This window comes from Atractosteus spatula, chromosome 17 (assembly GCF_055471065.1).
Source record: "Atractosteus spatula isolate fAtrSpa1 chromosome 17, fAtrSpa1.hap1, whole genome shotgun sequence".
Classification (NCBI taxonomy): Eukaryota; Metazoa; Chordata; class Actinopteri; order Semionotiformes; family Lepisosteidae; genus Atractosteus; species Atractosteus spatula.
The window spans coordinates 969,939-983,879 of NC_142722.1; the positions used below are offsets into that span (position 1 = coordinate 969,939).

At 42.0% G+C, this 13,941-nt stretch overlaps 1 protein-coding gene across 1 annotated transcript; it reads left to right on the plus strand.

The window, feature by feature from the left end:
* Nucleotides 1-9,271: 9,271 nt before the first annotated feature.
* Nucleotides 9,272-13,415, plus strand: LOC148818812 (uncharacterized). The gene is made up of 11 exons (XM_088936196.1): nucleotides 9,272-9,297; nucleotides 9,446-9,730; nucleotides 9,829-9,951; nucleotides 10,031-10,203; nucleotides 10,323-10,620; nucleotides 10,713-10,920; nucleotides 11,582-11,713; nucleotides 11,824-11,963; nucleotides 12,057-12,263; nucleotides 12,477-12,694; nucleotides 12,790-13,415. The coding sequence occupies exons 1-11, from the start codon at nucleotides 9,272-9,274 to the stop codon at nucleotides 13,413-13,415; spliced, it is 2,436 nt and encodes an 811-aa protein (XP_088792322.1).
* The last annotated feature ends 526 nt before the right edge of the window (nucleotides 13,416-13,941 follow it).

Here is a 13,941-nt window from a genome sequence, read left to right on the forward strand (position 1 = left end):
TTCCAGATGCCAGCTAGGAAAACCCCTGGGGACTTAATCCCTGACCATTTGGCCAAAAGGCTGTAAACTGGCGAAACACGTGACCTCCCCCCTTTACCATAACAACGAATGACGTCCGAAGTAGCAAGGAAGGACTATATAAACCTAAAGTTTGTACCGGCACCTGGAACAATACTTCGGTTTTGTTGTTTCTTGCGGGAAACAAGACTTTGGCTTTATTGTTCCTTGCATGCAATCGAACTCATCTGTTTAACTTCATCCCGGGATCCAGAACCTTATTCTTTCAGTTACAACAATTTTGGCGTAATCGGCAGGATGCTCCAGAAGACACAGAACTTCCCATCGGCAGGAGAGACGATCAGTGTGCACATTACTAAGAGGTAAGGACTCCTCTTTTTAAAAAAAGTCCTGACTCTCTTGTCTGACCGGTGGGGAAGTCTCTGAGAATCGCCCGAGATGATGGAGTAAAATGTGAGTTCCTGAATTCCTCTGGCCCGGGGAAGACACCGTTGTATGTAATGGGTGGTTGGCTGTAAGTCCAGAATTTGGTCTGGCAGGCGGTGATCCACGGTATTGTGTACAGGCGTTCGAAACTGCTGTTGGGTGTATGCCTTAATTGCACGTATGAAACTGGTGTTGGGTGTATGCCTTAACTGCACATATGAAACTGGTGTTGGGTGTATGCCTTAATTGCATGTGGTTTTTGAACGGGGTTGTACCTTTACCGTGAGGCTCAGAACAGGTGTGGGCCTTAAGTGCGCCCGGGGTTCTGAAGCTTGAGTGGTGCTTTGAATGCACGTATAGTCCAGGATTGGGTCCTGAGAGTAGCTACCTCTTGATCGTGCACAGATAGGCGTAGCGTGGTTTTGTTTTGTTTTAAAGGGAACAGGAAAGACGTAGATGATACATGTATGTTTTTCGTGTTTTCCTCTGTTTAAAGGGAGCAGCAGAGACATAGATATAGATGTATGTTTCTGGTGTATTTCTTGTTTGTGAACATATACACACACACGCACGATACTTACATAAACACACCTCATAATAAAAGAGCAAAGCACTAAGTAGCAGGATTTAAAGGACATTGAGATCCGAGAATAGCCCTGATTGAGCTCAGTGTGTAAGTCCACCCTGGGGCAAAAGCAGCGATGCCGGCGTTCTGGGGATGGTGAATTACTGATCAAGGAAGGGAGTTCTGAAGGTCTCATTCCTTGCCTGTGAACAGTGCTGTGTAAGTCCTCTCTCAAGACTCTGAGAGGCATTTAGATCTGGAGGTAACAGACGCCTTAGCTGAATGAGTGCAGGAATGCACAGGTTTTTTCAAATAAAAGCATCCCCCTACTGTATGAGCTGTTACCTCACACACGATAAAGTAACTCTTAAAGAGACCGAACATGTGTGCTAACTGGTGGTCTGAGAAAGTGGTGGAAGGGTCCGTTTATATATCGGAAAAGTGCAAGTTGACGGAAAAGAAGGAAAAATATGGGAAAAGCTGAGTTTGTCAGAGGGAGTTTGGGGCGAAGACACCTCTAAAGAAAGCATATGAGTATTGGCAAAAGCACAAGGATGTAGCTGCCAACCTGGTGCGCGGCCGGCACCAGTGGTGGCAGATACATGAGAGAAAAAAAGCAAGAGAAATTGGAATGTGATTACTTAAAAGTGTGTTTAAGGCGTGGCTATGCACTAAGAGGAGAAGGACGTGTATCTGTCGAGCTCCTCGCCGAATTTAGCAAAATAGGCATAAAAATATAGTCTTTTAACACAAAATACCAACATAACACTTTTACAGTGTAATAATGTCACTTGCTGACTATTTCGGACAAACCCCTCTCGCCCAAAACCAAACAAAAGCGTCAAGAAAGAAGACCACTCTGGAGTATGGAACTTGTTGGTTGTGTTGGTAACTTTGAGAATCCCACTGTGACTGCTGTGGCCAGAAGTGCATACTCTGGCAGTATGGAAGACCAAGACGGCCTACTGACACAGGCGGGGGGCCATACAGCTAACCGTTCATAGTGGGTGACCAGGTGTCCCACCGAGTGTCAGGGGGTGACCAGGCGGCAGTCTCAGTGCTGTGTGTGAAAAAGACTACGTCTCCTTGATGACCAGACATGGCACAGTATTAACCATTTAGGAGATATGAATAAAACTATGCCATCCATTTAGTCAATATTGAAAAATAGGGGACACATATTTTTGAGAGTGTAGGACTTATGCTGACCTGAACCGTGGGGTTCATGGGCACTAACTGAAAGCTCTGGGTCTCTTCTTTCACATTCGTTTGGCTTGTAATTGCACCGTTTTGGAAATATTTGTGAAAATATGTAATCCATGTTGTCAATTTTCACAAATATTGAACACACATTTTTATGGATGCAGACATGATGCTGAGTTTAAAACTGGGGATAAAAGGCATTAACTGGAAGCTCAGAGTCTTTGCTTTCATATGCACTTGGTTCGGACCTAGTTATATGCACTGTATTGGAGATATGAATGAAAATATGTCATCCATTTTGTCAATATTGAAAAATAGGGGACACATATTTTAGGGAGTGCAGGGCTGATGCTGAGCTGGACTGTGTGGTAAATGGCCATTAAATGAAAGCTCTTAGTCTCGTCTTTCATGTGCATTTGGTTTTAAGCTTGTTTGCACCGTTTCGGAGATATTACTGAAAATATGTAATCCATTTTGTCAATATTTTAAAATATTGGAGACACATTTTTATGGATGCAGACGTGATGCTGAGTTTAAAACTTGGGATAATAGACATTAAATGAAAGCTCTGAGTCTCTGCTTTCACGTACACTTGGTTTAAACCTTGTAATATGCACCATTTCGGAGATATGAATGAAATATGCCATCCATTTTGTCAATATTGAAAAATATTGGAAACACTTTTTTATGGAGGCAGACATGATGCTGAGTTTAAAACTGGGGATAATAGAAATTAAATGAAAGCTCTGATTCTCTGCTACAAGCTACTATACAAGCATTTGGTTTTAAGATTGTACTATGCATCGTTTTGTAGATAATCATGAAAACAAGTCATCCATTTTGTCAATATTGAAAAATAGGGAACACTTATTTTAAGGAGTGCAGGGCTGATGTTTCTTGGTTTATATTCGCTGTGGGTGAAATTCTTGGAGCATTGCCTGCATCTGTTCATTTTTATCCCCTCCGAACTGCATCAATGTTGTATCCTCTTTCTTCAGATCCTCTGCTGTCTCTTCAGCATTATTGCAAAGCTGTGTTCCTGTCTCCCACTGGATTCGCATCTTGGCCAGATAGAATATCTGAAAGGGTGCTCCTCTGTTTCCAGTGTGTCTGTCTTTTCTAGTTGTTCGTAGATCTGCTCTGTGAACCCCTCGGGGGATGGTGTGGTAGCAGGACCTACTTGACCCTGCACAGAGCGGTCATCTGGAGCACATGGTTTTACTGTATGCATGACCATTTGCTCTCATTGCTCAAGCCCGCTCATTACACTTTCTGCTTAAGGAATCCCTTAACAGCACGATTGCAATCGTATGCTGGGGTAGGCATAATACGCGTGCACTCTCATCATCACTGACACAATTCTGCCCAGTAAAATAGATGCATGTGATCCTCTAGTAGAACTCAAGAGGAGACTCAGACCTCCGTGCTTAACCCGGTGGAAAGCGGCAACAGCCAATACCTGATCAATATGGATAAAATATTCCTATATCATAGCTTGACATCAAAGCTGTTACAGATCTATGGTCCCTGTCTTGCCATCTACTCATGTACTCCCTGCTGGTAGTTTTTCTCACTAAAATAACTTTATTTGGTTCCATAGCTTCAGGCATGAACTGGAACATATCCTTCAGCTCCTCAATATAGGTCTTGACATTATAACTAGGTACTGTCATAGCAAACATTTCTTTGTCTTTTGCTAGCCATCTAAATTAGTGGAGGTTAAATCTGCTGTCTTACCTGCAAAAAGGATCAAGGTGGATACAACTGAGCGTCCTGTATAGGGCTCTTTCTCATCCACTCGGAGATCCTGCTGTAGAGATTATCTGAGCCCAGGCTTCCTGAGTGCCCTTGTACCCTTGGTCCCTACCTGAGACACAAATGCCCTGCTCGAGATCTCTGATTTCTTCCTCAATTAGCATGTCTCTTTGTTCAGTTATTCGTTAGTCGTGTTGTGTAAACTTTCCAGTTTGATTTCCTGTTCATGCAAGCTTACCTGTATCTCTTTTCTGGCCTCGTCCATGACAGAGGGTCTTCTATTTTCTATTTTCACTAATGCTTCTTTGAGTAGTTTCTTTTTCTGTTCATTTTCCATTTTCTTTCCACTGATTATGCCCAATATTTCAAATTGCTTTTTTTTATATTCCTCCAGCTTACTCTTCTTCTGAGCGTCTGAGCTTTTGACAACCAGGCCAGTGTCAATTCAAATTTACCTAGAGCAGTTTAAAGCTAAACTGGATAAGACCCGTACCCTTCCTTTTTAAACGAGGAAATTGCCTTGGCTAGGATTTCTGCGTGGGTGTTTTCAATCTGTAATCTAAAGTCAGACTTCTTAGTACTGTCCCAGTAACCAGGATTGTCGCAATGAGAGATCCTAATTATAAACCACTGAACTTCAGATTATCTGGCAACCATTTCTATTTTTCAGGGAACAAAAGACTCTTTTTGGAATTTTACCTTTGAACACACTTTACTACAGTTCAATGACAACTATCTCTCCACAGTAGCATAAAAGGTAACCCTTACTTACTTATAGTGTAGCTTTAGAGAGCAGGGGCTGCTGGGTTGATTGTTTTTCTACATACAGAACAGCAGGGAAGCATCTTGGCTTTCCTGTAACCTCTACACTGAAATCCTGTGCCAACCATCTTGCTACTGTCTTAGAGAGATTTTCAATTTATCCCTGAAGCACAAGAAGAAGTTTGAAGGGTCACAGGAAGCAATGGCCCTCTTTTACGGATCTGTCATTGAGAGTGTTGTGCAGTTTCCCATCACTGTGTGAGATGGCAACACTTCTGCCCAGGACACGGAACAGGTAGAGAGGGCAGTGTATATCGCCTCTAAAACTCCCCTTCCCTTTGTGGATTCATTCTCCAACTCTAGACTGAAACACAAAGCTCTAAAGATGCTCGCCTGCTTCTTCCACCTTTGTTTACCTTTCTCCTCTCTGGTAGTGCTTAGGTCTGTTAAAATAACGTGCACAACTTCTGTAACAGCACCTGCCCAGAGGCTTTGAGATGTGTGAATACAGTTATATAATGTAGGTTAAATGAATACATTATTACTGGAGTATGTAAGGACAGTATATGATGTGGGAATGTTATTATTGGTTTTATGTTTGTACTGTCCTATAATGTACTGATGTCTTTTGCTTGCATGAGCTGACCAAACCAGACTCGATGCAAAATTCAGGAAGTTGTTATGGAAATAGAAGTGTTGAACTTGAGAAACTGTACAGCAACACAGTACAAGCAACAACACAGACTTAGCATAAAATTACATGAGAAAATATTCAAACAAAAGCCAGTTTCAGTCTATTTTTGTTCCTGAGGAATAAAGCCAGCTGTTGGTTATTTGTTATCAACGAGGCTCTTTAAGGCCTTTACCTTCAATAAAGCCCAAATCCCAACAGAAATTTCTCATATGCCTTGCTGGAGAGCAGGCCCAGTTTTCTCAGCAATGACCCATGACTGAGATTCATGGGTTCTTCCAGGTGTCCCGTATATCATCTGGCCTATGTGTACCATCTGTGGTATTAAAATACTCACTCTCAATTTCAGTATTTGTTTTGTTTGGTTTCTCTGTTGCTCTAAAGGCAGATAAAGGTGTCTCGTGGAATCTAATTTTCAAGTTAGAGGTTGGTTTCAGCACTTTCACTTCCGGCACAGACTGATGGGTCTAATTCTCATGCTAAGTGGACAGTTAATCAAGTTCACAGAGAAACATTCAGAGTCAAGATGTTACAGTCTCCCTCTCGTTTGTCAATGAGGGTCTGGGTGTGTCCTGAGAGAGACCCCTGCTGTTCCCAGACTGGGCTGCAGAGAGGCAATTAACTCTCTCTAACAAATCTCATATTTTGCAGAGAAGATAAAAACAGTCATCTGCCTGCTCCAAAGCGTGTCGTTCTCCCTAAAAAAACCTCCTGGAGACACTTAATCATATTTCAGGTCTTCTCCCACAGCAATCTCTTTTGGCAAGGAACAGTAATGTCATGAAGTCCTGTTCATCGACCACAAAAGCCTGCCTCACTGGTCTAAGGTTGACTCTTTAATTTATTTGTCTTCCAAACGTGTCTTTATCTGGATGACAGGTGCAGAGATTCTTGTGATTCCTGTGCCAGCTATGTCTTTAGGACTGTGCTGTTTTCTTTGTTATGACTTCTCCATGGTAAGCACACACAACCTCTCCCTTTACAGGATCATTGTTGATTAGAAGACATCTCCAGATTCAAAGTGTTTGAAAAACCAATGAATAAAGCCTTTCTCCCCAACTTAACGTAAATAGTTTCTACAATAAAACCATTGGTTGAACCGATAAAAAAAATCTTTTTCTCATTTTAGTTAACAATGACGAAATGCTAGCGAATAAAATCCACAGTGACCGTGATGAAGACTAAATTGCTTTGCATTTTTATTTGAGTGAATTAGGATGAGTCAAAATGACCTGTTTGACTAAAACTCAAACGGAAATTAATTTCATCACATTAAGTTGGCAGTTTGCGCATTTACTTTCTGTCTGGCCAACAGCAGGCTGGCTATGTTGGGAATAATCCCAGAGCTGTGCAGTGCCTCAGGGCTACTGCTGTGTGAGAATCTCTAGTATTGGGGTATGCCGTTCTCTCTCCTCTTCTCCCTTGTTGAGTTGTAGTTCTTTCCATTCGGTCTTCTCCACACCCCACGTCATGAATCCCTATTGTGTGTTAACTGATTGCTACGCAGATAGACAATGAGATGTGTACACTGTTAATTAGATTAAAGATTCAAATCAGAGCACCTTGATTCGAGAAAATAAAAGGCAAGGAGACGAAAGAAATGCCTGTGGTTCTCCATGCTTTCAGCTGGAAGAAAAATATTTGGAGCCTGAGATACTTCATATACGACGAGCAAACCAAGAAAAACTCTTGTAAAATATTACTGAAGATAAAGAAACAGAATGTGGCTAACATTATAAGTTGAAAAATGTCAACAAATCTGAAGCGGCATAAGAAGCACAGAATCCAGACACTTTTGCACCAAAACAGTTTACATTGTAGCAAGACAACAAATTAAACATTCAGAATTAAGCAAGAATGAAAATATTTTAGTTTTATTCATTTTCATTCATTCATTTATTCATTTCATTTTATGTCTGGGTTAGATTTTAATGTGTAAGATGTTAATTAAAATGTGAGAGCTGGTTGAACACACCATGAGTGCTACATTTCAGCTTCATAATGGCGCTCTGTCAGAAATGTGATTTTTGTTCATATGTTATTTATAAATTGTTGAAGGGAGTCTATGAAATTAATTTTGTGTACTGTACATTTCACGTTATGTAATAGTCATCAGAAAAGTTTTTTCTTTGTGTTTAGTCTATTTACTGTATATAGCTGGGTATTCAGCTAACCAAGAAAATATTATTGTGGCACCAACATCTTACAGCGTGTTCCTCCATTCCGTCTTATTTCTTCAGAAGAGTGTAGGTGGAGTGGAAGCGCTGAGACACACTGAAGCACAGTCTGTCACTGTTAGCATGATGTATATAAGATGATATTCTTATTTTTTCAGAAGAGTGTGTGTTAGCATGATGTATATAATGACTGAGATTCTCCATATATGTAATATGTCAGTATGTACCTTCTTCCAAGTCTCATGTAGATCACAGCTCTTGCTCACACAGGTTTATTAAAATATTCACACCTGCTCACACCTGAAGAAGGCTTCACAGACGAAATAATGTGTTTTCTCTCTTCTCTTTTCAGCATGGAATAAACCTATTACTTGTTCCTTTATTAAAATACTCTCATTATTGTTTTAGTTTTGTTTTCACCGTGGTGCTAAAGACAGATAAATGTGTCTCGTGGAATCTAATTTCAGGTTGGAGGTTAGTTTCAGTAGTTTCCCTTCCTGCACAGACTGATGGGGCTGATTGACATGCTAAGTGGACAGTTAATCAAGTCCACAGAGAGACATTCAGAGTCAGGATGTTATAGCCTCCATCTCCTGTGTCTGTGAGGGTCTGGGTGTAACCTGAGACAGACACCTGCTGCTCTAAGACTGGGGGACAGAGAGGCAGTTAATTCTCTCTGTAAAATCTCCAATTTAACTAGAGATCATTAAAATATTCCTTTGCACTCTTACTTCTTCCTACATTTGTTTGGTAATTGGGTAATTGGACTGTGGGTATGCATACATCTTCACAGAAGCTTATGGAAGATATAACAGTGTCAGTATATTGAATAAGGAAAGTGGAAGCGGAGCTAAATATGTCCCAATGATCTTACTGATTTTAGTTTTGAAGTGATATAAGATTGAAACTTTAAGACTTCCTAACTCATCTCCCATTGTTTAGAGACTGTTTCCCACATTTTTTGTTTATTGGAATATTTAAAATGGCACTAAGATTTCATTTAAATATGAATATTATACAGTTATCTTTTAATGTGTTATTGTTCAGAACATCTCTGAAAAAGTACTTACAGAACAAATGTAAAACTCATTTCTTTCTGATGCGATGGCAGCCATAGTGTGCCAAAATACTCACCACACCAGCTCTCAGTGGGGAGAAGAACAGTGTGATGGAGCCAATTCATAAATAGGGATTATTACGAGGCCATGATTGATAAAGGCCAATGGGAAATTTAGCCAGGATGCTGGGGTAACACCACAGGGGGTCAGGATCCAACAGGTCGGTTTTACGTCTCATCCGAAAGACAGCACCTTTCTACGGTACAGTTTCTCTGTCACTATACTGGGGCATTAAGGCCCACACAGACTGCAGGGTGAGCGCTCCCTGCTGGTCCCACTAACACCTCTTCCAGCAGCCTTACTTTACTTACCTTCCTTTTTCCCCATCCAGGTACTGACAAGGCTCACACCTGCTTAGATTCAGTGGGTTGCCAGTTGTGAGTTGCAGGGTGGTATGGTTGCTTGCAATTAGATGAGAACCTAAGGGAATTGTTTTAGCTAATTCATTTTGACTTCCCCTGATATTAATAATGTTGACTTCATTCTTCATATATCTTTTGAAAAGGAAAATTCCCTCAGTCCTTTACATCTGAAGACGTCTGGGGACAGATCTCAAATGGCTTCAGTTGGAACATCCACCAAGTAAGAGTTCATTGTTGTTTTACAAAGTCATGTTTTATTTCAGAATCACGTACCTATCTGATAAAATGCAATTAGGGAGAAAGCTTAATTAGGAAAATGTAGGCCTTCTCTTGTTTCTATAGACAAACATTTTTCTATGTTGTCTTAGGAAACCCAGCAGGATTCCCCTGGTGTGCAAGATGTGCCTGAGGACATTTGACCAGCTTCCTGCTCACTTGAAGAGGGCGTGTATGAAGCAAGCCACACCAGAGGAGATCAGGATGGCCTCTCGCCAGGCCAGGAAGGACTTGATGAGTCACCTGAGGAAAGGGCGTGTTGTGGATTACGAGAGCATAGAGCTATTGTTTGACAAGGCAAATAGGAACCTAGCTGTGAGACTGGTGGAGTCCATGGGCTGTTTCGTACGGGGGAGACCTGAAGACAAACCAGCAAGGTGAGAGATTAAATTTTGACATTTCTTCATTGTATTTTCAAAGGCTTTTTTGAAACCGGTTATCTCGGTTAGTATTTTATGTAATGGTACTTTTACAGTTCCAGATGCCCTGAGGAAGCGCCTGCTGTCCAGCAGAAAGAGCTGCCGCAGGCTCCTCCAAAGACTGAGGAGGACGAGGAAGATGAAGGGGAACATGGGAGCTCTGAAGAACTGGAGCAGCAGTAAGACTTTCCTTTCATGTTTCCAGATTGATTAATAATTCCACTGGCTCTCTTACGTATGAAATCATTCTATGATTAGTGTCCTATATCCCTACAGGACCCCAGTAGTTAAGAGTTATCAGCAGGCTCTCCGGAAGAGAGTGGCCCGGGCTGGACTATACAGAAAACACACTCTGGATGCTCCTCTCCTGGCTGGGTTTAAACAGTACCTTATCCAGGACCTGGGTGTGGTAAACTGCTCTCAGGAGGTAGGTATTAAAAACTGGGCAGAGGCTCACAAAGTACATATTTTAACTCATCCGCACAGAATTTACCCATCTGAGATTGTGCCTGTCCTAAAAATAAACCCTAAAAACATTTTTTTTAAATAGACAACGTTTCCAGATTCCTGTTTTTTATGGATCCGTCTAAAGCATCCTTGATGTTTGTGAAGGACATTCCCAAAACGCGCAAATTTTTTTACCAACTGAGGATGACTGGACTGTCTCACCAAACCATTGCTAATTACATCAAAAACATCAACCGGTTCCTGCGCTACATCCTGAATGCCACCAACCTAAGACAGGAGGATCCCAGCCTGGCTAACGTCATCATCATCTTCCAGAGCATCCTGAAGGACATTCAGCAGAAAAACAGCAAGGATGTCTCACAGGAAGTCATCAGAAAGAGGTATTTTCCATTTGGAACTCTGATTCCAGTTGGTTTCCGGTTCCAGTACATGACGGGAATTGACGTTGATGGTACTACTCCTTCTGCCACAGATACAGACAGCTGCAGAGTCCTGGGCCGAGCGCCAGTGACTGCTGGAAGGTGCTGAGGGCTGCAAAGAGAGATGTGGAGCGGATACTGGAGAAGACGCACACTTCTGAAGACATCACCATGCCTGAGCAGCTTCTTGTGCTGTATTACCTGCAGGCCACTCTCCAGCTGAAGCATCTGCAGCACCCATGGGTGGTAAAGAATATGACAGTAAGCATGACAGTCATGCATATTTCAGTTGTTTGGCCAAATTCTAACAATGAAACAATGATCTGACGTTCATAAAGAGACAGAATAACAGTGCTGGTCAGGGCTCATCGCTGTCATTTAGGTGGCGCTCCCGTTACTTAGGGACTTTACAGGGAGACCTGCTGTGCCAGTGATCCTGGACTGGAGGGAAGGGTGAGGGAGAAGATGCTCTCAGCTCTGTGTTCAGTCAGAGAGATTGGACAGCGGAAGTGTGAGAGTGGAATTTGATTTCCACCCCAGCTTCTCTTCAGTAACTTCATATGGAACAAGAGTTAGTGAATGGCAAACATCAAGTTCAAACAGCCTCAGCGGCACTAAATCGTAATCATTCTTGATGACACCGCCTCGTGTTATATGTAAGCCCCTTCTCTCTTTCCCATTTATCTCTCTTCCACCTCTCGGCACCTCTCTTCCACACCATCCCCTACTTGTGAGTCCTCATTGGGATCCCAGCCGCCTCGCCCTACAGAACCTTAGCACCCAGCCAAGTGGGTCAGACTGACTGATTGAAACACTCAACACTCTCCATACACTTCATTGCTGGGTGCTGCTGTTGCTACTGTAAAATGATCATTGGCAGTTTTGAATCAGATATTATTTATTGAATTGCTTGTGATTTCAGGTCCAGGAATGGATGCAGAGAAAGAATTTTGTGTCACAAAGAGGACGAAAACTGGCGATAATAGCAGTGACAAAGCACACAACCTCCTCACAGCAGCTGGCATGCTTTGCCCTGAATGAAGAAGAGGAACATGTAAGTCAAAGTTACGTTGATATACTCTCTCCAGTTCATTGCCAACATCTGTCTTCGGCATTCAACAATAGTTGAAAAGTACAATAACTGCATTTTGTCTGTTTTTTCAGATGTTTCACCTTTACTTCACTAAACTACGCTGTACTGCCACTGACAGCATCTGTGGAACAGAGACTGAACATTTTTTCATTTCTTCTGTGGGGGAGCCAATTTATAGTCCTTCCAATGACCTGCGAAGACTGCATGAGAAGTAAACCAAATCACAAAGTTGTTTTAATGTATTAATTGAACTGTCTGTGGCTTGGAAACAATCATACACTGTGTGTATGTGTTTGTTTTGTAGATACCACCTCTCACTCATCACCAGCCAGGCTGCCAGGAGTGCATTTGAGACGGCCACAAAGAGGCTCACAGATGCACAGAAGAGCATTGTGGCGGATTATCTGGCCCACTCAGATGGTACTGCAGAGAAACACTATAGGATACTGACACAAGACAACATCTGCTCAGCCATTGAAGTCATTGAAGGTGTTGCAGAGGAGGGAGCTCAGTAAGTGTCACCATGTTCTGAATAGACGACAAAATATTCTTGTGTCAAAAACAGCAATTACTTCATGCTTTTGAAACATCAAGAGAGCAACCGCCAGTCAGTGCTGCAGGATGCACATCTGCTGTGTAACTGGAAGAGAAAACACCACTTTCAGTTCTTTTCAGCCAATGTGTTACAGAGATTATTGTGATCTAATATTCGTTTTTACATCAGATCAACACCAAAATCCGCTGTGGCAGCTGCAGGATCTGGAAATCCGAAGATGGATGATGCCACAGCCTTCCAGGAGCTGACACGGGAGTTTCCAGTGTTGTTAGATGGGCAGCTTCCCAGAAAGAAAGAGCGCCTGAGACTGACTGGAAGTCATGACCGACACTGTTACGACAGGTGGAGATCAGATCAGAGGAAGATGAGACTGCAGAACATTATTGGTAAGTTTACGTATCAATTATTTTCACAGAGAAACAGACAAAGAAAGTGAATTTGGAATCAATTCTGAGGGTTTCTGTTCTGGTTTTCATTCCAGACCATTACGCTAGACGGTTACCAACGGAAGGCCAGGTGACCCGCTATTTTCAAAAGATGAGCTGGACTGCAAATACACCAAAAGCGTCTGAAGTGCTTGAGAAGTGGAAGCCCAACACAGGTGCACAACCAAATGAAAGGCAAATTAAAAAGATGGTAAAGCGTCAAACCTGGAGAGGCCTGACTATCACTGACGATCCAGTGAAGGGGAAGAAGGTTGTGACTTCCAGGCGTTTCCAGAAGGCAGAGGTGGTGTGTGATTACCATGGCGAGGTCATCACAAAGACAGCTGCAGAAGCCCTAATGGCACATATGGCAGAGGGAGAAATGAGATGTCTTTTCTTTTTTGACGGACCTGCACAAAAAATGTGCATTGATGCTTTTGAAGAACACTGCGCTTGCCACCCGGATAAGGAGACGATCGGAAGGCGGATAAATTCCTCTAAGAAAAAAGATAACATCAGGGCTGTCAGAGAGTCATTCATAATCAACGGACAGCCCGTCATGACAATTCTGTTTATAGCGAAGAGGGACATTGCTGAGGGAGAAGAGCTCCTCTTTGATTACAGAGTTTCGAGGAAATCATTTCAGGGTGAAGGACAGGCTCTAGAGTGGCTGGATAACTGACCAGTTCCCGAAAATACTTTGTAAGTATGTTGAACATATCTTCTTTTAGCTATTAAAGATGGTGTCTTCTTGTGACTTGAAATCCATCTCATTATTGCTTATGTCATTGTTTTGAAGATGACATGTCTCATTCTCCAACAGCTAGGGCACCAGGAGGGGATAAGAGACAGACAAGTAGATATATGAAGCTCAGAAGAGCGTAGAGGCTGATTAGCCACCCCACACAAATATTCCCAAGACAAAACACTACGAGACATCTGTCCAGCTTTTGTTCTTATTGAAAGTTTTGGAATGAAGAGGTCTAATTGTCACCACTTTTGAAAAACTGTTGACTTTATCTGAATGTTTGAAAAGAAACACTCCACTTAAAACACTTAAAAGTTTTCCAATTATTTCATGATGAGTGGAGCAATGCAAAGAGTCTTTTTCAGTGTAAGACATCTGCTTTTGGGTCACTTTAAATTGAACAAACTCAAATCTTTTTGAGATGATGTGTTACACTAATTATTGATTTATGAATTTATTG